This window comes from Corapipo altera, unplaced genomic scaffold, assembly GCF_003945725.1.
Source record: "Corapipo altera isolate COAL_440 unplaced genomic scaffold, ASM394572v1 2, whole genome shotgun sequence".
Lineage (NCBI taxonomy): Eukaryota > Metazoa > Chordata > Aves > Passeriformes > Pipridae > Corapipo > Corapipo altera.
Window position 1 is genome coordinate 5,981,141 of NW_020884890.1, and position 27,456 is coordinate 6,008,596.

General features: G+C 36.0%; 1 protein-coding gene across 6 annotated transcripts in view; it reads left to right on the top strand.

Moving 5' to 3' along the window:
• The window catches only part of FAM135A (family with sequence similarity 135 member A), an 82,883-nt gene that overhangs the window by 51,386 nt on the left and 4,041 nt on the right, over window positions 1-27,456 (top strand). For 4 of the 6 annotated variants that reach the window (XM_027645117.1, XM_027645116.1, XM_027645118.1 and 1 more), the window contains 11 exons: window positions 688-765; window positions 2,965-3,014; window positions 4,694-4,849; window positions 10,175-10,248; window positions 10,539-10,693; window positions 10,951-13,255; window positions 15,278-15,438; window positions 17,536-17,627; window positions 19,617-19,714; window positions 24,956-25,107; window positions 27,204-27,314. In XM_027645117.1, the coding sequence (XP_027500918.1) occupies window positions 688-765; window positions 2,965-3,014; window positions 4,694-4,849; window positions 10,175-10,248; window positions 10,539-10,693; window positions 10,951-13,255; window positions 15,278-15,438; window positions 17,536-17,627; window positions 19,617-19,714; window positions 24,956-25,107; window positions 27,204-27,314 (3,432 nt within the window). The remainder of the gene's footprint in view (window positions 1-687; window positions 766-2,964; window positions 3,015-4,693; window positions 4,850-10,174; window positions 10,249-10,538; window positions 10,694-10,950; window positions 13,256-15,277; window positions 15,439-17,535; window positions 17,628-19,616; window positions 19,715-24,955; window positions 25,108-27,203; window positions 27,315-27,456) is intronic. The other 2 variants (XR_003527933.1, XM_027645121.1) reach the window with 2 other exon arrangements.

Genomic DNA, 27,456 nt, shown 5'->3' on the forward strand with positions numbered 1-27,456 from the left:
ATTGGGACAATTGATGTAATAAAAAGTACTAATAATGTAAATACTAATTCTTACTTTTTGCTCATGAAAACTAACTAATGCCTACCATTAACACTAATTTTTCTAAAATCTATCAACAATAAAAAAAAAGCTGTATTTCTGAAATGTCTGTAAAGAAATTGAAGCTCACTGAACCTCACAAAGTACACAACTGTCATTTGCAATTTTTTTTAATTTTTAAATTAACTATTTTATAGTGAATATTTTATCTGTGAAGTTTAAATGGGCATTGCAGAAGAGAATATCTAGTCCTGTTTAAACTCCAGAATCATCACTTTTTTGTTTTAGATTAAATTATTATCTCTCTAATTTTGTTTCTTCTATTTGCTTTGCTGCTGCTCTGTCGTATAATTTTAACACAAGAGAGTGATTTTGCAGAAGCATGTGCAGACAACTGTTGGACTTGATAAGTGTAATTGAGCATTTAAGTATTACTTGTTTCAGGAAATAAAAAAATGCTACCTTAATGTGTATCACAAACGACACTCTAGAAACTACACTAAAATGGTATATTTTCATGTACTGGTCTAACTGCACTAATTGCTAGGCTAGCAATAAGCTCTTTTACTAACTTTAAGGCAAATAATAAATCACAGATGAAAACCAGAGTGTAGTAACTAGTCATGTGTGTGCAATCCCTGTAACTAGCCAAGGCCAGCATGCAGGTCCTTTATGAACGCCTTCTCAGAAGAAAATATCCACGAACCCAGAGAGACGCCTACCTAGGTATGTTTTCAAAGCAGGTGATATAAACCCTCAGATTTTTATTGATACTATAAAATATTATATTATTAATAATGATATAAAATATTACATTCTTTTGTAGACAGGAACACTATTTTACTATTCAGCCATTTTGAACATATGATAAACTCTGAAGTCTGCAGAATTGAGCTACTTACTTCTAGGTTGAATATAGATAATAAAATGAGACATTATTGCTGTTCTTTGGTTTAGCATTATTCTTCTTTACTAAACAAAAATGACTGAAGAGTTCAGTCAGTCATCAACATTAAAAAAAATTGCTAAAAATTGTAGTTTCATTTAATTCAACACAGTCTTTTATTATTTTTTTTTTTTTTAGATAATTAAAGACTAATACGTTTTCTTTCTGAGAAATCTTTCACGTTGCTTCTAGTATCTCAAGATTTGATTCTTCCAAACACTACAGAAGACATTATCAGAGCTTAGGGTGCATTTATCCATATCTACATGGCCAGTTCTCCCTTTGGAGAGTGTCAGTGTTGGCCTGATGCTGAACAAAATATGACAGGGTGTTTAAGCACAAGGAAGTTTCTGATGGGAAAAGGATATAATGGCATTTCAGTCTCATAGGAGGTCACCAGCTTAATCATCTTCAGCTGCATTTTGGTTTTGTTGTAAAAAGAAAACAAAACTATTTTTTAGCAGAGTCAGCAAAATTTCATCAGATGGTTGCTGGGTGAACATTACATTTTAGTGCTTGAGTTTCTTTTGTCTTATCACAGTTCCTTTTTTTTTTTCTTAATATAGCATTGTAGTTTGGGGTTTTCTGTAATGATTTTAGATTTCAGAGTTTTAAATCTTGTTCAACAAGCCTATTCTCAATTGAAGTGTGACAAACAAGATAAATAATCAGTATTGTGTAATAAATAAACCATTTAATTTTTCACTAATGACAAAATTTGGCCACACCAAAAGTAGTATCATATTTTAAACTGTTTTCACATATTTTCAGAATAATTGTCATCAAGTGCTCTTTAGCAAATACCGGTATGTGTAGTTTCTTTTGACAGCTTTTGTAAATTTGTTTCTGAGAACTTCATGCATTCCTTCAATTTGCGTATTTTCTCAGAACTTTGAGTTGTATGAGTTAATTTGTGTGGCATTAAGTTTAAAACTAAGTATGTTGGATGCAATTACTTGAAAATCCATGTATACTTACAAATCTAGGTTGTATAATTCAGAGATAAGTTGAGTAAACACATCGTTGCTGCTCTGTAAACCTGTGTTGATTATCTATATCCTAAGCTTATTATTGTGGGTTTCAAGGAATGTTTTGTTGGCGTGTGTTTTCAAGAAAAACTGTAGTATTTTTCCTTAATATTGTGTTTCAAAAATGAAAAAGAAATACTTGTTACAGACCATTTTGGGGTTTATAAATTATTCACTTGTTACTGGTACCTCAGATGTAGAAGGAAATTAAACTTAGTACAAAATTATTTTTTAATTTATCAGATTCCCTTAAGTCAACAGGAATGATAAACAAGGAAAAACATGTGCATGAAGGAATAAATCTGTTTTCTTCATAAATGAGTCATTCAAGGTTCAGATGCAGTTTAAGCTGCCATACTGTGGAAGACAAATTTGCTCTTAACATTGGGATATTGAGAGAAAGATCAGTTAAAGAACAGTTTTATTTGACTAAAATATGATTCCTCAGAGAATTAAGGAATTTTATTTTTATTCATGTAGCTTGCAAATCAGATAAATAATATACCTGTAGAATAATGATATTAGAATAAGGTTTCTCTGGAAAATCTGGTAGGAGAGGAATTGTATTACCATGGTTGTGAATGATGATGTTGGTGCTGAATAGCTGAGCAGCTCTAAATGAATAATCTGCAAAGTGTATCATCTAAATTACACTATTTTCAAATTTAATTTTTGAATGGAAAATTGGTATCCTTGACAGCGTATCATGATAAGTGATCTTGATAATTGCAAACTCTTTTTATTAATTGTGTTCTGTCCTCAGTCTCAGAAACTGCTATGAAAATGTTTTAGTGGGAGTTTACAGTTTACTTGACTGTGGCACTTACTATGACTTCAAGTTTTATTTGATGGGTTCTTTTTAATGTTTTAAAATTGTTTGGTGATATAATTGGTTTCACTTTGCAACTTGGAAAGTGTGTTATTCATAGATGTGTCCTCTCATCTTTCCAGAAAACATAGATGTAGAAGTTCGTCTGACAGAATTGTGTGAGGAAGTAAAGGTACAGTTTTTTAATGTATTAAGTATGTGAAATAACTAGAAGAGTAGAGGGTGGTGATTTCATATGCTTGGGAATAAACTGTTTCAGAGATAACAGCAAACACTTATTTAAATCCTTCCCCCAAAGAGAAACTGCTCAACTGACACAAAAACTTAACTGACTTAGTGTGTCAGTAGTAGTCATGGTAACTTCTGCTTATCATGCAAATGTAGGTTATAGAAAGGTGGATTACTTGTAAGAAAATCACATTTTGAACTTCCTGCATTTAGAATTTGAATTCTTTGGATTTGATGGTATCAGATAACAGTGTTACAAGATCAAGCAGTAGTAGTAGGTTGTACAAAAGCAGATTATGCAAATGATCCCCTCATCCGGAAGGACTTGTTCTGTTATTGTCTCCTTTTCCTGTTTTCTCAACATTCTCAAGGATACACTGTACTTCAGATTACTTAGATTTGTCTCCCCAACTCTTTCCATAGTCAGAACTAGCCCCAGTTGAATAGCTAATTTCCTTGTCACAACGAAGTTTAAATAACAGGTTTTAAAACTTTTTCAAAAGATTATCCCTGCTTTGCTGCTGAGTGGGCCATCTGTCCGGCTTTGGAAGAACAGTGGGCTTACCTTTTGTTACAGTAGCAGTAGAATAACTGCAAGAAAATGTAATACTACCTTTAAAAGGATGTAATTTGTATATTGGACACAAAGCCAGTGCTTTATCTCTCTATGAGCAACTAATAACCTTACTCTATGTATTAAAATATTTTTTACATTTACATAGCTTCCCTGAATTCTTTAATTTCTCCCTTAGCTTGCTAAAGTATGTTTATGTTTTTTCTGTTATCTCTTTTCTGTTCTTTTATTTCCACTCTCACTTGTTAAGTTGGTATTTTAATATTTTCAGTCCTTTTTTCTACTTGCTTTTTAATATTGCTAGAGTTGGGTCTTTACTATCTTTTCTTTTTAAATCCTTTGCCTCAGTGCCTTATGTGCCTGCAATGAATTTCTGAAAAACTGTATTTTTTTCTAAAATGGCAGGGAACATAAGCCTAGCAGTGTACAATTGACTGGTGTGGGACTGTGTCACAGGATTACAGTACATTGTTAAGAAAGAAAAACTTGTTTCACACTGAATTTGTCTTGGTGTGCTCTGGTTCTAGGAAGCCTGTGCTGTAACACTGCTTCCTGACTATGCTTAAAGTGTACATAGGTATATAGCATCTTACAAAGGTTATTGTGAGTTGTGACTGTTCTAAAATGGAGATGTCTTTATTAAATTTTTACTTTGGTAAAAAAGTTGGACGAACATAGCAAGTATTGATTTTTGGTTTCCTGATTCCTGTTCCTTTCAGGCACACTGTATGTTAGAAAACTGCATGTTAGAAAATACAGCAGTTGAACTCAGTTATCTTTGCCATAAGTGGAATTGTTGCTTTAATTTATGGTCAGGAGTCCTAATTCTAAAAGGCAACTGGATAATATTTAATACAACATAAAATAATCTGTTATTGTTGTAACATGAATTGATTCAGTTCTGTTACTTAGTCAAAACAGTTCTCATTTGGAAGTTGGTTTTAAATGAAAATTCTCACTAAGATAAAGGACGCTTCTTTTTTCTTAAGTCTTGTCTGTACATTATGGTTTTATCAGTGAATCATGTAACTATTTTTTTCTGACTTCAGAAAATGGAAAATCCTGATGAACTGGCAGAACTTATAAATATGAATCTTGCTCAGCTTTGCTCACTTCTGATGGCTCTCTGGGGGCAATTTCTGGAGGTCATTACCTTACAAGAGGAGGTCACAGCTTTACTAGCACAAGAGCATCACACGTTAAGAGTAAGTATTGACTTAGGCATGTTCATAGACACATTGTTATAGAAATGTGTATCAAAATGAGACTCTAGATTATAATTTTTCTAGTTATAGTTGTAAAAGTTGGTTGGAATCATAAAGGGAGCTGTTGTATTGCATTTGTTACCTTGTGTATAATTATAATAGTCTTAGAATATAATACCTAAAATATGTTTATGTTTATGAACCAACTAATTCACTGTTCTCTTGAATAAGAAATGCAGTTCAGAAGGCAAATTGCATTCTGTAGAATAAATTACGTTTGTACAAACTGTTGTATTTTTCTGTGGGAGCCACGCCTAGTGCCCACCCTGCATTTTACTTCTCTGCTGCCTTTAGGCTGCCTGCTTGCATCATAAAACAAAATGCATTTCCTTCTGAACTAAGAATTTATAACATTCACAAGCTTTGAAAAGTCTGTTAAGTTGGATTTTAGAAAAGAAGAGATGTGCATGGTCTGGCATGTCAGTACATGTCTATATATATAAAACCATCTAGAGTGAGTACATGTGCACACAGTTGGTCTCTGTGTGTGTGTGTGTGTGTGTCTGTGTGTGTGCGCACAGTTGCTGTGGGCTCTCTGCACACAAAACCGCTGCAGTGCTGGTTCCCATAGTGAAATATATTCAAGTATGAACTAAAGCATTACTCTTACTTGATAAATCACATTGTTTAATGAGAGAGTCATGGTTGTGGAAGTGGCCTATTCTGGAGAATAAATGGAACCTTTCAGAAAAAATGCAAGGCTTATTTGTTAGACGTGCTACCCGTAGGAAAGTGATCGTTTTACTGTCTGTGCATCTTACATACCTTTCTGTACCTTTCCTATAAATTCTGAAATCCTTCAGATTAACTGGTGGAAGGTATGAAACAAGAAAACTGTTTCACTTAATCTGCACTTGCATTAGGCTGCTTATATAGTACTGTTTGTAGGAGTTTATAATTAATAAAACAAAAGGAAGAATTAATATTTTAATTTTTACTGCTCCAGAAAAGATACTGCTAATGATTATGTATTCAGCTTCTTATATATGGTTCTTTTTAAAATCTGTGATGTAAGTCATCTTCCCTAACTCATAAATACCTTAATTATTGAATTTTACTGCAATTATTGTAGGGAGTATAAATCAAAGTATTTAATTATACTGTGTGAACTGGGATATTGCACATATTAAAAGTATTTCTGTGATGCTTTCCAGTTTGCAAAAAATTTGAATACGAGTTCCCTTCCTCCCTTTTTTAAAAAAAAAAAAAAATTATAATTTGATTTCATGACCTATGAAATGGTTGCATGACCCATTGTCCTTTTGAGTTGCTGTTACACTCACTTCTTTTGTTATCTGTCACTATACTTTTATGGATACCTTATGATTCTCCTGAGAATTTATATTCTGGGAGTTTGTATAACCTTACTTTGGGAAATGTACAATGATCATGTTTCACTAGAGCCCTTATCTGCACGTACCAAATGATGCAGGTTTTATGGGTATTGAATTTAGTTGAGATTGGAAAGATGACCTACTAGTTCTTCTCTTGAGAGATTCTATGTTCATATTTAGAATCATAGAATTTTTAAAGTTGGAAAATATGATTAAGGTCATCAAGTCCAACTGTCAACCCAGCACCACCATGTTCACCATGTTGCCAAGTGCCACATCCACATGTTTTTTGAACACTTCCAGGGATGGTGACTCCACCACTGTGTTCCAATGCTTTACGACCCCTTCTGTGAAAAAAATTTTCCTATTATCCAGTCTAAACCTCCCCTGGTGCAACTTAAGGCCATTTGCTCTTGTCCTTTGATGGCAGAAGAAACTGACTCCCAGTTTGCTACACCCTTCTTTCAGGTAGTTGCAGAGAGCGATAAGGTCTCCTCTGAACCTTTTCTCCAGGCTAAAGATGACCTAATACTTCTCATCTTAAGAGTCTTATCTGTCCTTTTGGTAATAAAGTTTTGTTGTATACAAAACTCTGTTCCTCTGATTAAACCTTTTTTATTTTGGAAACAGATACTCTGATGTGTTTGCTACTGGATGCTAAATCTCATTTTATTTTATCTTTTCTTCTTGCAATATTTCCAGACTGTACTTCCACAGGAAATTTCTCCCTGGGAAGGTTTTTATTTTTAATCTAACACGAATGAACCCTTTTAGAGAGTGATTAATCTGATTGGTTTTGTGTTATTTGTGGTATTTTTTGTTATTTTGTGGTGGTATGTTAAAATACCGCGTGGAAATACCTGCCACCTGTATTTGGTCAAATGGCTTTCACCCTCTTTGTGTACATGCTTATAAAACATGTATTTCTGCTGAAGTGTTGTTTAAGTATTTAAATTATTATTTTAATAATTTTACTCATGTTTACTTAAATGTTTTGATATTTAACTATTTTCAAATACTTGGAATAGTATTTGAAATGTTCCTACATTAAAAAGTCAGGAACACTTCAGGTATACTGTAACTGTCAACTACATTATCATGCTGATAAGGTTTACAACTGTGTTTTATTGAAAAAACTGCCCAGAGTATGTTACTTTATATTACCAAATGTTTGAACACTAAACTGGTTCATCTCTGTTCCCTAGTGACATCTTCTGGTAGGTCTAAATGTACTCTTCCAGAATTATTTCTTTCAGTTTCACTAGTCCTAAAATAGGAGAAAAACTAAGATTTCTGACTAGTAATAAATGTGCAGAGACACAGTGTATATTCCACAGCAGTTTTTATATAAAAGTCTTCTGTTTACATTGGAAGGACCTTAAAAAACATACTTTTAGCGAGTCTGTAGGGATTAGGAGTAGCAGATATAATTCCCTCCTGCAAAGTCATTGTGGAGTCAGCAAAAGCCGGTAGCACTTGTGTCAGTGGCACCAGCTGGGAGTCATTCTGGTTCTGCAGAGCCTATTTAACAGCATCATAGCAAATGCCTCAGTCCTTCAATAAGTTAAGCACTGATCAAACATAATAAACTCCTGTTAAATGAGGTTTTTTTCTTTCTTTAATATAGACTTATGCAGACCTTTTGAGCCTGCTTTCAACTAGTTTTATACTGGTGCTATTCTTCTCAAAGCTGTCTGGAGCTGGCAGTCAGATTTTCTTCAAAAGCACTGGAATTACTGGGATTTATTGAAAAAAAGCCTTACTTCTCTGTTTGAAAGAATGGCAGAATTCTAAAAATTTGGTCTCCATATAGCTCCGGTTACTTTATGTGGTGAAGTGCTCACATCTAAACTCAAAACTACCTTGCTTGCTTCCTGGGAAACAGCTGTGTGCTCTTTTCATGACATATACCACAGAAATCTACTAATTTGGCAACGTTCCTGTAACTATTACCTGACTGATTAGGATCTTAAATTCATTTTTAAATTGCTTAGTTTAGAATAATAACGTCCACCCTTCATGATCAATTATTCTAAAATTTAGGATTTATGCTGAAAAATTATCTATTAAGTCTATTGTATGTCTTCTCCCTTTCTAGGGGAAGGATTGAGGATTAGCTCTGACAAAATCATGTATTTGCAATGTAAATGTCTATTTAGAAAAGCTAGCTGGGAAAACGCAGTGGAATACTTAGGAACACCAGTTCTGATCCCACATGTGTACACGTAAACTCCTAACAACAAATTCTGAAGAAAAGCAGATTGAGTTCCTTGTCACTGCTGAGAGTGGAAGTTGCATTTACAAGGAAGTATCGAATTTAGTGTTTTCTTTTTACTTCAAAACATTTTCCATGACTATTTAGAGGTGATGTTATGACTGAGTTTAATTTCATGTAATACAGCTAAATAAATTCTGGGAGGTTGGGAGAGGACTTTTCAGCTTCTAGAGCAGGTCGGAGATTGGGGGTTTAATGTTTGTGGTTTGGGGTTGGGTTTTTTCTTAAGCACCTTGGAGCAATTTTTTTCCTCAGATTTTCTTCTGTTAAGAAAACAAAAAAAGGAAGGTGTGGAAGCTTCAGAACATAAACTTCATGCAAACAGTACTTTCTGAAAGTATGCTGGATGGTGTATCAGGAGGGAAAATGAACTCCCCTGCAAGTGCTTGTCTCTGACCAAAGTTGATGTGGTCCTGAATGCCTGATGTTTGCCAGTTAATGCACAAGATTTTCCTAGTGCCATGTTTGTGCTCAGGGTGGATGCAGATGCTGGCCACAGTTCTGAGTAAAAGTGCTGAGAGAATTAAACTAGATCTGATGCTTCGCCATATACACTGAAAACTCCCACAGTCTGGGAAATTCCGTAACTTAAAGAGGAAAACACAGAGTATATTGAAGATATAAAGGGATAGGAGGCCAGGAAGTGGTTGGTAAATAAATTATTTTTTCAGTAGACTAACATGTGATTCTCTAAGTGGGACAGAAATTTTGTTTTAATTGATACAAACAAGTTGATATTAATGCACAAGCAGTTGCCAACAACCACTGCATAGCGCATTCTCTTTGATTTGCTTTTTTTTGATGCAGGTGATTGGGCAGTTGCAAAAATAAAATGCATATAGAATGAATTAGTATTTATATAAAATACTGGAAATGTGAGAAGTCTCATTTTGCAAAACCTTAACTTTGGGATTTCTAGATACTGCATTTTTAGTACACTGATTGTGGTTTTATTTGTAGTAAGTTGCTGTACAATTCACACGCTATTTTAACACTACATATTGGATGGTAAAAAAATATGCTCCCCTATGTTATTAGTAGTACTCTTTAAATATTGTATTGTTTATTGACCTCAGCCAATTAAGTCTTGAATACAGTGCTTATAATTAACATACATTCTGTTACTGTCTTCATCACTTGCGGACGAAATATTTACCAACAAAAGATTTTTTTGCCCAGTAGTTTACTGTGGGCTAGAGACTATTTGTGGAAAGTCTGCAACACTTCTCTGTATTTTGAGACTGCAGAATACCTAATAGGTTTCTACTTCTGAAGGTAATCCTCAGGTTCATTCAGAAGTGTCCATCGAACAGTCATTTCATTTCTTCTCATTGGAATATCTCACAATATTTTTGTGTGTTTTTGTTTCAGGTGAGCCTGATTTGGATGATTGATTGGCAATCAAGTTTTCAGCAGGCAGTTAAATCTAACGTATTTCCAAGTTGTCCAGTGCACAAATTAAAATTCTTGTTTCAGTCTTTAGTCTTGTCTGTGGCATCGTCTTCCCTCCCACACAGATTGAACACTTCAAAAAAAAAAGGGGAACTGTCTATATTATACATACAAATGAATAACATTGATGTGCAGGAATGCTGGTGGATTTTTTTAAATTATATGTAATGTAAAATAAGCTCTAACTTCATTTGGATCTTGCAGGTGCGCAGATTTGCAGAAGCATTCTTTTGTTTTGAGCATCCTAGGCAAGCTGCTCTTGCCTATCAAGAACTACAGTGAGTAGCCTTTGGAAGTGCACAGTATATAGATGTAGAACTGTTATCCTGTAGCTTTTGTTGAGTAGAATTTGTCTTGCAAAAATACATAAATTGAAGAGAAACTTACGTTCTCACTACAGATTTAAAGTAATGAAAGTTATATAAGAAGTTATTAAATATTAATGTTATTAATAGCTAATTAGTAGAAAAGTTTCTATTAAAGTGAATTAAGCTGTTGCTAATTTCTGTCAGTGTAAAAATAAAAGAGTTCTGGTTTTTTTCATGGAAGACTGTTTCCTTTTTTTCAGTGCTCAAAGTCATCTACAGATGTGTGCAGCTATCAAAAATACTTCCTTCTGCAGTTCTCTTCCACCTCTCCCTATTGAATGCAGTGAACTAGATGGGGATATGAACTCTTTGCCTATTATCTTTGAAGATCGATATTTAGATTCAATTACTGAAGGTAAACACGCCTCACAGTAGTTTCCTTCTTGAAGAAATAAGCAAAAATTATGTAAAACCTGAGTATTTTTCTTTAAATTTCTTACTGGCTTTAAAGGAGTGGTTTATTTGCTTGGATATGGTTTTTTAGCTTGAGTTTTGAGGATGTGTAACATTCTATAATTGCTAGTGTTTTATAGCATCAGTTATCTGCATAATATTGATAAACAATCCTTTTCTCTCTTTGTTTCCCCCTCCCACACACTTTTTTGGTGAAAGATCTGGATGTACCCTGGTTGGTAGTTCAGAGTCTTCCAAGGGCAGAGTCCAATAAACTGGATAAATTTGAAGCTGAAGAAGGTTTTGTTGCTGGTTTTACTAGCCCAGAACTGAAAATAAGACCTGCCGGTGCCTCCGTCTTTTGGCATTCAGAAACTGAAAAGATGCTAACAAAAGCTTTGAAAGGGAAAAATGAAGATGCAAATAAATCCAAAGTTAAGGTTACTAAGCTCATGAAAACAATGAAACCTGAGAACACAAAAAAAGTCATAAAACAGAACTCAAAGGACTCTGTTGTCTTAGTAGGCTACAAATGTTTGAAAAGTGTAGCACTGGAAGATGCCTCTAGAAGCTCGGAAGGCAAGCCTTCATACAATGCTAACGAAGGGCTGGACCCTACATTAGGTGAATTTCCTTGTGATACAAAGACCTGCACCAGGCAGATAAATCAAAGAGAACTTCCATTTTTACCATCTGGAACTGAGGAAAAGGCTGCCAAGATTGAAGGTGACCAACCAGGTCCAAGTAGTCCTGTGCACTGTGAAAATGAGGCTATTTTTGATAGACTGACTATCTCTCAGACAGGTTCTGGAACTACTCAAGCAGATAGTGCTTTACAGCAGAGAGGTGCACTTGAAGGTTGTCATGGAGGTCAGCCAGCTTCCTCAGGAGTCAGGACAATTGAGGTCAAACCAAGTAATAAGAATCCTTATGAAGGGGGGAAAGTAGTGGTTCACATTGGATCATGGGCTGAGTTTCCGCAAAGCGGAGTGCACGGAGAGAATTTGCAGACACTCAGTTTTCATCCTTCAGAATCTGGAAATAAATTTAATTCAGGAGAACAGGAGCCAGTCCATGAAAAGGAAGATGCTCATGAGAGAAACTGTCATCATACCAGTGACATCTTAACAAAAATGAAAAATAATCCGCCTACTCTTTCTACGAAAGAAAGTCAACTTTCTGCAAGTGGAGACATGACTAAATTACCAGATGTTAGTGTGACATGTGCCTCTTCTAGGTTTTCAGATTCAGGTGTAGAAAGTGAACCGAGTTCTTTTGCAACTCACCCCAACCCTGATCATGTTTTTGAAAATATTCAAGGGCAAAGCACATACAATGATGAGAGAATATTTCCTCAGCCTTTACTAAAAGCGGACTGTGCTGTAAAATATGCAGTAGAAAGCCATTGCACTGAGAGTACGAGTGCTGTAAGTGAAATACAGTCATCCCTGACGTCCATAAATTCACTGCCTTCAGATGATGATGAGCTGTCACCTGATGAGAATTCAAAGATATCTGTTGTACCTGAATGCCAGCTAAGTGACAGCAGAACGGTATTGGATCTAGGAGCAATTGACTTGACAAAATGTGATGACGGTAAAACATCAGATCAACAGTGTGTTGTATTTTCAGGGCACTTGGATAACAAAACTCTGTCTATACATTCCTCACTCTCAGGAACAAAAGATAGATTACAGTTAGACGTGTCCTCATCTGAAAAAACTACTGATGTGAAAAGTTATAGCCCACAGGCAGACCCTGGCACAACCTGCAGGGATTCTCAGGACCTTGAAAGGCATCCTAATGCTACAGAAGAAGCAGTTAAGTTGCATTTGGAAATTACTTGTATGGCTGAGCCATCTATTGTTTCAGGTTCTTCATCTGTAAATGCAGTGTATGAGGCTGAAAAAACAAATGAAGGAAAACATAACAAGCCTTTAGAACTAAAGGAGACAACTGAAGAACTGTCAATAGCTAAAAGTGAAACTGGTACAGATAATCCTTCTCCAACCGGTAGTGCTGACATGGTAAAACAAGGGCTTGTCGAAAACTATTTTGGCTCTCGAAGCAGCACAGATATTTCAGATATTTGGCCTGTGGACAACAGTAATTCTGTTAGCCCTCAAAAGGAGGCATATGAAAAACAAATTATTTGTTCTTCCCAACAAGACGAGGAAGAAGAGGAGGATCAAGAAATGATTGAAAATGGGTATTATGAAGAAACAGACTATAGTATATTAGATGGAGCTTCCAGTGCTGACCAGGATCATGGCTTAGCAGAAGAGAGAGCTCTGAGATCTGAAAGGATTGATAGTGGACACCTACAAGATGTAATGACTGTGCCTCCTGTCTGTACTCCTGGTTGTCTGTCTTTTCCATCTTCTCTGAGAGACTCTCCTTGCAATGTTATCTGTTCTTCAAAGAATAAATCTGATGCGATTACACAACAGCCAGGCAGCACATCCTACAGCTCGGCATCAGCTGTTTCCTGGTATGAAAGCTCCCCAAAACCTCAAGTCTTAGCGTAAGTGATTGTTTTAAAACAAAGTTTTTTACTTATAGAAATTAAGTTAGTATAGTATAGAAGGGGGGGAAAAGCATGGTTGGGCTGTAGGGTGTCCCCAGGACTGTGCCTTGGGTTCTGCATGGTAACAGCTTGTTTTAGATGTTCACTTAACAGTGTGCTAGCACTGAATTCCTTCTGTCAGTTATCTTGTAATTTCATGTGCTTTGGCAAACTTCAAGCAGAATACGAATTTTTTTGTTTCTCTAGTATGTTACTTTAAAAAAAAATAATTCAGCTGAAAAGTGATGTTGTAATGGATACTGAGCATAAAAATAGTGTTTAATGAAATGGAAAGTGTTAAAATAGCAAGCTTGGGAAAATATGCTTTTCCGTTAAAAACAAAACCAAAAACATTCTGTAACTGGTTGTCCATCTGATTAGTTAAGTGAAGCATGTGCAGTGCAAACCATGGTGATGGCTTTATTTTTACATCTTAACTTCAGATATCAAAAATGTAACGCCTTTGCGATCACAGTTACACTGCAGTTCAGATACCAGGAAAGCCAAATTTAGAGGAACATCAGAGATCCCAGGGATCCTCTTGCTGTAAACATAGGAGTTTCCCTGATAACCCCCACCTGCTAACTGAACATGAGAAGCAGCAGCTTAATGTGTTGTAATGGAAGTAAAATGTTGCTATCAGAGAAGAGAAAATTTAGAAGACAGGTAGAAACAAGGAGAATGCTTTGGAGGCAGAAAAGACCAGATAGTTTGTGAAAAGCAGCTGAGAACAGGAGGAAGGGTAGTGCAGTCAGTGGTCAAGGAAAACAGGTTCAAAGTGGAAAAGTAGCTTCTGAAATAGTGGAGAGTGTGTACTGGTGTGGACTGGGAGAGATGAAAAGCAGAGACTACTCAGGTTGTTCCGTAACAATCAGAGTGAATTCAGAATAAAATCAAGGACTTGGCCTTGGAAAAAGCAGTGTCTTCTGGAGCATGAGATAACTGTGAATCCAGAAGGCATGATCTGCTCTATAGAGAACCAGCCTTGGTGTATTCAGTTCAGAAAATGTGCCTTATGAACTCAGGCAACTTCTGCTGCAGAGTGTTAAGACCAGCTACCAGCAGTGGTTTCTGTTTAGGCTGATTTCATTAAGGCCTGTGCCTGCCAATTAATGAGGAATGAGCTAAAGATAAAGCTGGGAAAACAGAGGACAGAAAGCAGAATGGGAGAGAAACAGCAGCCAAAAGAGGATAGGATACAGCGTGACACTGTGAGGGATGGTGCAGAACAGAAGGATTAAGGAGGGAAAGAAGCATAGGAAAGCATAAAGCTTGAAGGGCTGCAGGAAACCGATACACAATTAATTAGGTAGGAAGGTCATACACAAAATACGAAGAGAAAGGGAAGAAAGGGAGGAACACAAGGAGCTCCCAGCACATGGGGAGCTCAGCTGTTAAAAACCTTCTAGTTTTTTCCTTCATATAATATGTAAAAGATCAGAAATCTGGATCTGGCTGCTTCTGAAGCAAGTATCAGCTATTCAGCCTACCAGAGGGACCTTATGGTCAGTGATTACAGAACTGACTCCAGATCTCTGTTTACCTAGGAAATAGGTTTGGCAAGAATTATCAAAAGCCAGTGGAAATCTTTACCTTGACTTCTGATTGATTATAATTCCTGTAATTTTGTTACTGCATGTAAACAAAACTGTTGCTTGGTCACGACCAGAACTAATCCTGAGTCTTCAGTGGTTTCAGAAATACTTCAGAGTTTGCAGAGATGTTCAAAGGAGAGAAGAGAGTAGAGCTTGAGATACAATTTCTGTTGCAGAGGAAAAGGGGCTGCCGGAATCTGCAATAAAAAATGTTTTGAGGAAATAGCTTGTTTTCTGAAGGTAGTAATTTGATAAATACATTTTCCATTGTATCAATTACATAGAATACATAGCAAAAAGGCAGTAGAAGACAGTTTCATAGAAGACCCCACATTTGTCTAGCAATAGTAAAAGTTATTTTATCGTAAATATGGTTTTGTTCCAGTTTCCTACAGGCCAAAGAAGAATTGAGGCAACTTAAACTTCCTGGATTTATGTATAGTGATGTTTTCAAACTGGCTTCCTCGGTACCTTATTTCAGCATGGAAGAGGATGATTGTTCAGAAGAAGGAATACATCTTATAGTCTGTGTCCATGGCCTAGATGGTATGCTGGGAAATGTGATACTGAATGAGATAGTAGTTCATATTACCAGTGAGGTTTAGCTTGTGTCATTCAAACTCTGAACTGAACCCTTCTGAAATAGGTTCACTGGAGGGAAATGGGAATCTGACATTGAACTGCTATATTTGACAGTGTGTTCCATAAAATCTTTTAAATTAAGAATTCTCTGCAACATTTGTCTTTAATAAAACTTCCGTGCATATAAAACTATTTTATGCCGTAGTTCACATTAAGTGCATCTTTTATGTCATAAAGGCGTTTATCCATGTTGTGGTAGTAGAGTGGAGTTACTGACAAAACTGTTTTGTTTAGAATTGTCAGTTGTCAAGGAAAATGAAATAAGCATATCTTGTTAGGAAATAGAATAGTACAATAGTAAAATGCAGTCAAGTGTCTATAGGGTTTTGAAAGATTAGGTCACTGAATCACAGAGTGGTTGATGCTGAAAGGGATCTCTGTAGGTTGTCTAGTCCAACTGCCTGCTCAAAGCAGGGTCACCTACAACAGGTTGCCCAGGACCCAGCCCAGTTGGGTTTTTGAATATTTCCAAGGACAGAGACTCTATTGAGGTAGAAATGAGAAAATCTCTTGCTAATTGAAAGGGTTGGAAAGTTCAAATAGCTTGAATATATTCACCTGCTTTTAGTTCAAAGTGTACATGCATGTTAAGAAATAGTATCCCCTCTAGTTAAGGTATTTCTGCCATCAATGTATTTATGAGTTTTTGAGATGATGCTTAAATTAACAATGTAATGAAACACAAGAGGGCAGTAGAATAGAGTATTGGACTGGACTGACACTGCAGAGGCACCTTTTTCATTTTTCAAATTCCTAAGTTTAAAAGAATAAAATAGCAGCATAGTTTTTCTCCTTTGGGCAGAATGCAGCCTTTGCTAAGCACTTTTAAAAAAGGACTCAGAAGTATTCCTTCTTACTAGCATAGATATTCAAGGGCTGTTGTGAGCCTAGAATTGGAACAAAAGTTAATTTGACCAAAAAGCCTGTTGTTGAAAAAAAAAAATCTTTGAAGCCTTAAAAAAGTCCATATAGTTGGAATTTTCCTTTGAAATGGTGAGTTCATAGAATTTCCTATAAGTGTAGTGGGTTTGTAACCCTCCTGGGAGGGAAACAGAATTAGGATAGGTCACCTAATATATATTTCACCAATAAGGAATTCCATACCATGTTACATCAGCACAGACATAAAGAGACGAGAAGGAACCAACTCCTTCCTTCTCTTCCGGGACAGTTGCGCGGTATAGACAGCTGTTTTTTGGAGGAGGAAAACACCTTTTGTGGGGAAGTAGTCTTTATTGTCAGTCTTCCCTGTGTGCATAGTGCTAATAGTTCTCTTTCTCTTCTCTGTATAAATATAAAACTGCCTTCTCAGCAGTCTTGGTTTTGCAAGTTCTTTTCTTTCCCCCTCTTCCTTCCTCCTTTTCCCTCTGGAGGGGGGGGAGTTGGGCAGGGTCTCGGTGGACACTGGGCATTCAGCCAAGGTAAATGATAACAATAAGTGACATATTTAAATAAAAAACTTGTTTTCTATTTAATGCAGAAAAGGTACTCTTTCTTCAAAAGCATCCATGATTATTGATGTAGAAAAATCTTCAGGATGCTAGTTAAACTATCATTTATTGTCTTGGGTACCAGTCTAAAAGTATCTTTATCTGCTGACAGTCCAGTCTGCCTTTTTATTCTATGAAAATGCTCCTTCATTGAATTCTTTAGGCTAGCTTTGGGTCCTTTAATTGGCTTTTATCAAAATTAATTAAATTTCCAAGAATGTTCACAGTGCTACATATCTGTTGGATGCTAAGACAAAATCAAACATGACTTCCTACATCCTTGCTTTTTTAAGAGTGTTTGCATTGAATGGCATTTTTATAGACCATTTAGTCACTTAATTTGACATTGCGGTTTATCCTGTGAAGTCTTAATGACTTTTAATTAGGGCTGAGAATATAATTAGCTGTGTTTAAATATAAATTTGTACCATAGATTCGTTCCAGTATTCTGGGTGCTTTTATTGCAAGTTAACTTTGGAGGATCTAACTTTTGATTGTTTTTTCTTTTAAGGTAACAGTGCAGATCTGAGATTAGTGAAGACTTACATTGAGCTAGGCCTGCCTGGAGGAAGAATCGATTTTCTTATGTCTGAAAGGAATCAGGTATTTGCCTACTAAAAAAGAATTTTTGTAAAGCGATAAACAGCATACACCTTCAGACATGGCACTATTGTGTTACAGTGTACCACATTTTATGTATTTTGATTGTATTCATGGAATCCATGATTTGATCTGTGGCTTACCTCAGAGTAATTACAAAACCTGGTATGTTATTGAACGTAAATATTTAAGGGTTGCTGCTGTTTTGTTGTGTGTACTGTGTTTCTTGAGTTCTCAGTGTAAACTATTTGGATTGTGGGTAAAATGTACTCAGTATTAATGGTAAAGATAGTGAAAACTGGTGTAGTAAGCAGGGAGATGTGTTATTTCAGAGGATCTGATAAATAAAAAAGTACCTGTCTTGTTCTTTTGTCAGTGAAGTGCGAGATCCACATCATAACACTGAACCAATATCAAACTGCCTCTTGTGTTAACTTTTTGGGAATTTTATTATTTTCAGGTGAAGTAAACTTGACAAATCACAGAAGACCAGTTTTTACTTTTTGTTTGTGTGTGTGTGTGTTATATTGTATTAGATGTACTTCAGGAATGAATTAGAACAAAGTCTCTTCAATGGCTCAAACAAAAGGTTCAATCAGTGCAGTAACATTTTTCTGGCGGCAGCTCCTGGGATGCTTTGTGACATGTGCCAAGCCATGCTTTCTCTTCACTAGCCCTATAGGTTTTGTCAGTCAGCAGTTGTGAGACTTTCTGATTTGTGAGCTCCACTGAGACCATTGAGCCTAGTAACTACTGACAGACTTTTCTCCTTAATGTTAGCTGACTCTTTTTGAATGTTTTTACTTCCAGTTTCCACAGCATACAGTTGAGATTAATTCTGTGGTTCACATACATTAGTAATTCAGTTGCAAAAAAGGAAATTGAAATAATTTCCCCTACAACTTGTTTTGGAAAAAATACTCAATAATCATTCCTCATTCTCTGCTTCAGTAATCAAGTATTTTATAAACAAGTATAATTTCTCACTCAGGAGGCAACTGAAGGGACTTAGCCCATTCAGTATTTCTTAGGATCAGATGTGAAACGGTTTCTGTTTATCCATGATATCCTTCCCTGCCTGCTTGAAAGGTCTTGTCATTTAAAATTGGATGATCAGAACTAGAAAGGGCATTTAAGATGGTTGTGCACTATGGACTGACAAAATGCTATACTGATATTTCTTTCCTTGCTTTCCTAATGTAGCTGATTATATGCAACACAGATTATTGTTTGCACATACAGTTAGGGCTGGTTTTCCCTGTGTAACATTGGTTTGTATTCCTCACCATTTTATCACCCAGGTATCCAGTACAATAAGATTCTTCTGAAATTCTGGTTGGTTCTGGATTTGATTATTCTAGATATTTGGTTTTGTTTACAAACTGACATCTCACCTCCTTCTTCCCTTTCCCAGATCATTTACCAATATGTTGAACACAAAAGATTTTAGTACAGATCCTTTGGAACTCTGTTGAAAAGTTTTAGGCAGCCTTTGCCTATATCTTTTAATTTCTTACTGCTAATCATTGTGGAGAATCAGCTATGAATGGGGGTTAAGGCTATAAGGACTTTGTTTATTTTTTCATTTTGAATAAACAGTGCTAATGTAGACTCTTTCTGCTGTTACCATAATTGTCTCACTTCTATTTCATGGGCAGTGTGATTTAGTTCTGAATACACAGCTTGGTCTTCTGTCTCACTACAGATAATCTTACGTGTAGAGGAAGGCTTAGAAGTCAGGCTGGCTGTGAGTTAATGTTAAGATTTGTTTGGATAGTCTTACAGTAAAATGTGTATCACTATCATGTTAAAAGAAGACGACTTGAAAAAGTTATAACTAGCTGTAGAGTTTGTATTCAGAGTTAATATGGATGTTTTTATTTGTGTGCTGTTGATTAAAACACTGGGGTATAAGAATTCAGACTGAATGCAGAATGTATATTGCTGCATTAGAAAATACAGTTATTATTTTTTATTTCTTTTATTTTACAGAATGATACCTTTGCTGATTTTGATTCCATGACAGATCGTCTTTTAGATGAAATTATACAGTATATACAAATTTATAATCTAACTCTTTCAAAAATCAGGTAATATCTGTTCTATACTATTTATAGAAATAAACTTAAAACTAGAGCCCTGGGTTGTTCTGAACTGTGATGCTCAGGAGCAGGCCATAAGAGAGTTGGGGAAAAAAAAATTGGGATGGGGGAGGAGTAGGGGAAAAGGAGGACAGTGGAGAGAGAGGGAATTCTGAGCTGAAAGAAGACTGAACAATGTTGTAAGCTCACCTAGTCCTGTTGGTAGTTTTAGGTCAGAGTTAAGCATTACATTTAAGGAATTGCTGTCCTGTGTTTCCACAGATCCTGCATGATAGGGTTTTGCAGAGAAACAGATAATATTTTGAGAAAGTTGAAGGAAACTGTAATAGCATTATGCCAGCTTCCTTCTGATTTTATAATCTCTTCACCAAGTATGACATAGCAGACTGTTTTTCTTGTCATTCTTACAGAGTAATTTCGTCTTGTGACATTTAAGGGCAGCTGCACGAAAATATATTTCATCATTTTTTATGTTTTCTGATTATTTCATCTGCTAAAGAGCATGTTTTACATCTTATTAGAAGACTCACCACAGTCTATGCACTCCTATTTTCTTTTTCATTTACTTCCAGGGAATGTCCATTTATTTACTCAAAATAGGGTGCATATTTGGGCAGACTACCTTTTTAACTCAGCTGTGTTGCTGGAATTAGTTCATCGATAGATGAAAGGAGCTAATTCAAGCCTGACTTCGTCCATTTGTTTAGACACCCTCAAATAACGCATCTGGAAGGTATTTTGACTTGCTAGTCACATGCATTTGCTACAAGATGTGTTTGGTAGGCCTTACTCAGCTGGAGAAAACATCTGACGTACTTGAACATAATCTCACTGTTTAAACAAATGTTTCTGCCTTAAAATAGGCAAGATTTGACATGGTTAACTTTGTCTAAACTGTTATCTAAAACTTAACAAAGCACTCTGATCATACTTGTGTTACACAGACTACACACTAGCACCCTTGGTACAGGATAGTTCTGTAAGCCACCAGCACACACCAGTGCCTTCTCTCCCGTGGCGTGGTCTGAAGGCTGTAGTGAGCAAACCCACCCAGTTACCTTCTCCTTGTTCATACCTGAGAACTGAACCCTTGTTTGCTTTTGGTTTACTTCTCTCGTAAGACTTTCAGGTTGTAAATATTTTTTTCACTTTTATTTGTTACTTGTCACTTGAAAGAAAATGAAATTATGAATTTTTATTTTAGTTTCCTTTTCAAGGTATATACTTGTCTTGGGCCCGGCTAAAGCAGTTTTCATTTCTCAAGTTTAGCTTTTCTTATGAGAAAGTTAAATCTGTCAGGAAATCCTGCAGCTCTTCCCTGGTAGCTACATGAGAGTGTTGGCAGAAAGACTTGTGCTTCTATGCAGTTCCTTGAAGGGATGACCTAGAAAGCCCAGAAAAGTACCATTAAGAAATCCTCTGTTCAAGTAGCCGATGCTTTCCTCTCTCATTCTGGTTATGCCACTGCAGAAAGCAGACTTTGTGGTAGTTACACATGCTCTCCTGAATGATGCTGGTTTCTCCTCATAAAATCTCGGTCTCCTAAAGGAAGTGTTCTCCCTATGAGTGCTGCTCAGTAGCGCAGTCAAATCAGACATCAGTTTCCAGATCTGTGATGATTTTGTATGGCAAAAAAAGCTGACATCCTAAGATTGGTGGATTCTGTCTTGCTTAAATAGTGGGATGTCAGCATCCTGGAGCTTCGGTGTAAGGAGAATGATGTTCACAGTGGGAGTTTCGGCTTCCTTGGCCTTGGGTCTGGATGGATTTGTTTTCATGCTTCTGTATTTCCAGTTTGCCCATATGCTTTTTCTTTTGTTTCTCATTTACTCTTTTTTTATTCCCATTCTCTGTTACCCCTAACACTGGCTTTCTCTCCTGAGTTACAAAGATTGTGCTTCTGCAGTGACCATTAATAGACCGTTGGGGACCTCTGCCATATGGTACCTGTGTCTGCACTCTGCCACACTACACTTTATTCTGGTGATACAGTTCAAGCTGCACAGAATAACTACTTGTTATTAATAGAAACTGTAGTGAAACTAAAGCAGCTGTAGACCTGACTTGTTACTTCACTGCCAGATGATTGTTGTCAGATAAAATGAAATCAGCTCAAGTCAAGACAAGTCTAGGGACATTCTGAGATTCTGCACTGTCAGGTAGATGCGAAGTCTTGTGCCATCAAGTAATGGCAAAATCCCATTTCCTGTGCTACATTCTTGTACTGGGAAAAGAGAACACACTCCCTGTACCATTTTAACACAGAGACATATTCTAATGTCAGCTTCAATAAACACTTTTGGTACGGCCAGAACTAATACCAGTTATTGCAGCACTTCACTATCTAACACGTGTTCCTCTCTGAATAAAATCTTTGTGCTCACTACAATCATATAGCAAGTATGAACTGGAAGCTTGATTCATGCCAACTACAATTTGTCTTATAAAAGAACTGTTTGGTAAAGAATCACAGGAATCTTTAGGTTGAGGGGACGTCTGGAGGTCACTGGGACCAGTTACCTGCTCATACCAATGCCACCTTCAAAGTTAATGCAACTTCGAAGCGTGTCAGATTGCTCACTTAGACCATTCAAGTTTTGAGTGTCTGTGAGGACAGAAGCCCTCCCAGAAAATCACATAGCTAGAAAATAAACCACATGGTCTTACAATGTAGTTTCAGAAACCATTTTGCTCCTATCAGGTCTTACATGAATTTCTGATGACCTGTATTGGACTTTGACCTTGGGTGGATTATTCAGCTTACCATCCTCTTTCCTGAGTAACATTGGTTCGCTAAAAAAGAAGGCAATTTTTTAATGCTAGGTATATATTAAAATATCTGTTCATTATTTCAGCACATTATTGATTATGGGTTTTGATTGATTTTTCTTTCTTCCATGAATTTTTATAGTTGGACAGGATTTTTGTTTGTTAGCACAGAATAATGAGGTTTTGCTGTGTCTAATTTTCTAGAATGATCTGAATTGGTAGACTTGTGTCTACCATATAAAACCTGTAATTCTGTAAACTTCAGTGTGTTAATGGTATCATATATTCAGAAGATGGTAATATTGCCACCTGGTGTTCAGAAATGCATTGCTTTTGCAGAGCATCCCATGAGTAGGATGGATTACATTTTTGTCCTACACTTTCAAGGTGCTTTTTGAAGGGTTTTCCTTTTCCTTTCCTTTTTGATTTGAGCAAATTCTTAAACCTTTCTTTATTAGAAAACAATATCAATGTATTACATGTTCACCTAAACATCTGAATTTGAGCACAACATATTACTGTAACCTTTGTTATTTAAAGTCTTAATTCAAATTAAGTACAGATGTTTAATCTTTGAGGTACGTTCACATTAGCTAATTGTGAGCACTCTTTTTTCCACAAGTGGATCTTTCATGTTTCTGAAGTTTTGGTTTAGGGATGCCCATATTCTTGAGGATGATAGGATTGATTGATGGATTGCTGCTTTTTTTCCCAGAAATTGCCATTTGTTATGATACAATATAAGAGTTTCTTATCCCTTTATGACCTTCAGTAAATACTGTCTGAACTGTTATAGAACTGTCAAGAGAACATCTCTGCTAATGTTCAGATCTTCTTTAGAAAACACTCTCTTTTATTTAGGAGCAGTTATGTCATGCAGATCATCTTCAGGATAAACTCAATTTCTGTGGCATTTGTTTTTAAATCTGTGGGTTTGTTGCTCTTGTGTGGACTTTATGATGTACTCTGAGAAAAGTTTTAAATTTTAGTATTCAAGAAAACAGCTCAGTGTTTTGTTTTGCAAATGCACTGCTGTTGTGCTGACACCACAGAGAATACATAATCTTTCATTTCAGAATTAGGCAAACATAGCAAGCTGAGGCTAAGAATTTCTCATATTGAAACAATTTTGAAAATCTAGTAGTAAAAGCAAATGGGAAGAATATACTCATATGGTTAAGCTGTGTATTGGTGATGAACAAAAAGTCTGTTCTGTCATTGAAATGCGTAATTATTTCAGAGTTTAGGAGTTCAGGGGTGGTTCTGCCATTCTATAACCAAATGTTTGAAATTTTTCATTTACCTTTAAATTGGAATTTTCCAAGTCAGTGATTCTTGCTTGGGAAGCATTCAAACAGTCAAGTAGTCTTTTAGCACTGTATTTTTTACAGATATTACAGGAAGCTTTGTTTTAGCTATTTTTGTTGATTAATGTAATGATACAGAGCAAACAGGAAGGATGATCTTACAGGTATAATGTTGTGGCACATATGTGATCCAGTTCTACTATATGGATGGTTTTCTGTTTTCTACATGTCCCGAGATTACATCTGTGACACAGGAAGGCACATTTTCCTTCTGATTTTGTGAGTCTGGTCTCTAGCATATACTCTTTAAGTCTCTGCCTAGTGTGGTGTGGTCCTTATCTCAGCAGAGATCTGTAAGCATGATAACTAGAATTGCTTTATTTGTAGTGTCCCTTTTGAAGAAATGCTTTATATAGACTTGTGGATATGATAGTAGGCACCTCAGATTAAGTAATATTTATTCTTAGATACATGAAGCTAAAGAGTCCCATTCTATCTTTCCCTTACATTGCTTAACCAGGGAAACAACCAAAAGTAATATTCTCCTGGCAAAATATCCATATTCTTCAATTGCTCACTCAAGCTGATAATCACTTCTTTTGGTCCAGCTGCTGAGAAGATCTAAGATGTTGCTTCTACTTTTAAATAATGAGGTTCAATTAAATAATGGGGTTCTCCCTTATAGGAGTACTTCTGGAATCTGTCTCCACTAGATTGTTTCAGTAATGCTCCTACATTTATCATACTGAATGCCATTACATGCCAAAGGAGTGGTTTGTTCAGTCATGCCCAGCTCATAAAATATTTTCTGAATACTTGGTGCTAAGAGAAATGAACCCAGAAATAATCTTGGGTTTGGGTGGGAAATGCTGGTGGAAGGATAGTTTGCTTCTGCTAGGTTTTCAAAAATGCTGTATAAAGTAATTCTGGAGGAGCTCAGAACATGTTTGTTATGGGTTTGTGCAGCTTGAGCGATATGGACAAGCTGTGCTTTCTTGTGACCTAAAATACAGGTTCCGAATGGCAGATTTTCATTATTTTTTTCCTATGCTCTTTCAGCATTTCATGACACCAGTTTTCTTTTTCTCAGTCTAAAAGAAAAAAAAAGATTGCCATAAATATCTGTGTTACACTGTTTTTTATTTTTAAACAGCTTTATTGGACACTCACTGGGTAATTTAATAATCCGTTCAGTGCTTACAAGACCTCGATTTAAGTATTACCTCAACAAACTTCATACCTTCCTGTCTCTGTCTGGACCACATCTTGGTACCCTCTACAACAGCAGTGCTCTTGTTAATACAGGTGAAGTATTATTTTCAGTAGTATAACTTTAGGGGAAAATATGTCTTTGAAATACATTTAGCAATTTTGTGTGAAGTGCCCATTTCTGCATTACTGTGATAAAGTGCACGTTTCACTGTCATAAGAAGAAAGAAAGTATCAACAGAAGAATGTGTCAACCATGCAAGAGATGGTTGACCTAAGCATTTTCCAGTATGTTTGGTTCAGGTTTTCTTTTACACCATAAATAAACTCCAGCTTTAATCTGTTGAGCTTGATTTATTATGAACTGAATTTTAATATATTTAATTTGCCAAACAAGTAGGTAAGATACATAGAAGTGATTTTGAATTACTAGTGTCTTTTCTCTCTGAAAAATGCCTTACAACCTGCAGTGTGTTTCTGCAGATGTGTTTGTACCTTATGAATATCTCTTTTTCTAAAGATTAAATATAGTTCTAGAACTTGTAGAAACTGATGACTTTTGAAATAAATGTTATAAAATGCTTTCGGGTAGCATGAAATTTTTGTATGAAAACATCTACCTCGGAGAGCCCAGCCCCAAAACAAGTAACACCTTTTTCACTGAATAGAAACATGCTCGTTAAACTCTTTAAAAACACTCTAGAAAGCGTTGCTTGGTTTAGTGCCTGTTTATTTATTGGTTATTATTTTGTTACAAGTAAAAATGAGGAGGAAAAAATTAACTTGTGTTGAGCTTAAGAGAAGTGGACAGGCATTGGTGGCTACCTGGAGTTACTGTTTGAGTTTATAGAAGGAGGGAGAACGAGAGCTTTTTTAGTTTGGTTGAAATGGTTTCTACCCCTAACTACCAGAGAGGTTCACTTCAGGATTAAGACATCTACAGTATAATTCCCTATGGGCAGCTACTGAGCATTGAATCCTAGTGTGTCTGTGGACAGTGTCTCTGAAGTACTCTAGTCTATAACTGAATCTCACCCAAATCACCCAGAAGTGTTAGCATTACTTTGCTTTTAAAAATTGTTGTTTTCTAGGATACAAAGGTGGGGCCGTTTGCTCGTTTATATAGTCACTGGCAACTGACTTTCAGTCAGCTCAGGTTAAAGCTATCAAAGTATAATCCAGAATATATTCACTGAAAAAATAAAGATTTCTGGAGAATTTTATCTCTTTTGTAGTTGAAGGATGTCCAAAATGTAATGTAATAGTCATGTAGTAGCCTTCCTTTACATTTTAGGCTCTTTTTAAGATTGTGGAAAACACCGAGATAATAATAAGTAATGGTTACTGAACTCTAAATAACTATACTGCATGTATACATTAATAACTACCAATAAATTTACTGGAAAAGGTTGCCCAGAGAAGTCATGGATGTTCAGTGTTCGGGGCCAGGTTGGATGGGGCCCTGAGCAGCCTACCTGGTCTAGTAAGTGGCTTCCCTGCCCATGGCTAGCTGATCTTTGAAGTCCCTTACAACCTAACAATTCTATGATTCTATTCCATGAAATTTCTATTTAAAAGATAACTGTTTCTCTGAGAGTTGAATCAATGCATAAAGGCATTCTTGAGGCAGTAAGGGCTTGGTTGCCTGCTTTGCTTTTGCATGGAGAGAGAGGTAGATTTTCTGAAAAGCCAGTTAGCCACCTGGGTCATTGACTAATAGAGAATACAGCACCATAGAAAATACTATATTATTGTATTCCTCAGAGAAAATTCTGCTTCCTTTTTTCAAGCTATATGTAATGAGTTCAGTTTAGAAATCTGAGAAGTAATGGCTGTTGTTTAGTGCTACGTATTTTAACATTAAAATGTTCTAATATTCTAAGATTATTGAAATAGAATGTGTATATTGCCTTATGGCTAACATTAGTAAGGATTTTCACTTTTTGCAAGTGTAGTTCATCTTTATAGGCAGGCATGTACATTAGTGGAAATAAAGGCCTTCATGTTTCATTATATAAATAAACAGGAAAGAATAATGAAAAAAATTAAATGGTTTCTGGGCTTGAGAATGCTTATGAAAAGTAGAATTTACATCTGAGAGCCTAAATTATGGATTTTACAAATTGTACTCATGTTTAATAGTTTTCATGTTTTATTGTGGATCTGTACTCATGTTGTACCTAACAATGCAGGACTGTGGTTTATGCAGAAATGGAAGAAGTCTGGTTCTTTGTTGCAGTTAACATGTCGAGACCATTCGGATCCACGACAGACATTCTTATATAAACTTAGTAAAAAAGCAGGTAAGCTTTGTTAATACTTCCTATCTTTTAATGGCCACTTTGTATAAATGTGAATAGGAAACCTAAAAAAAAAAAAAAATTGTTTCCAACAAGCTCCTGTTTCAGTTTATTTAAGAGTTACTTTGGCTTTAATCCTATATTC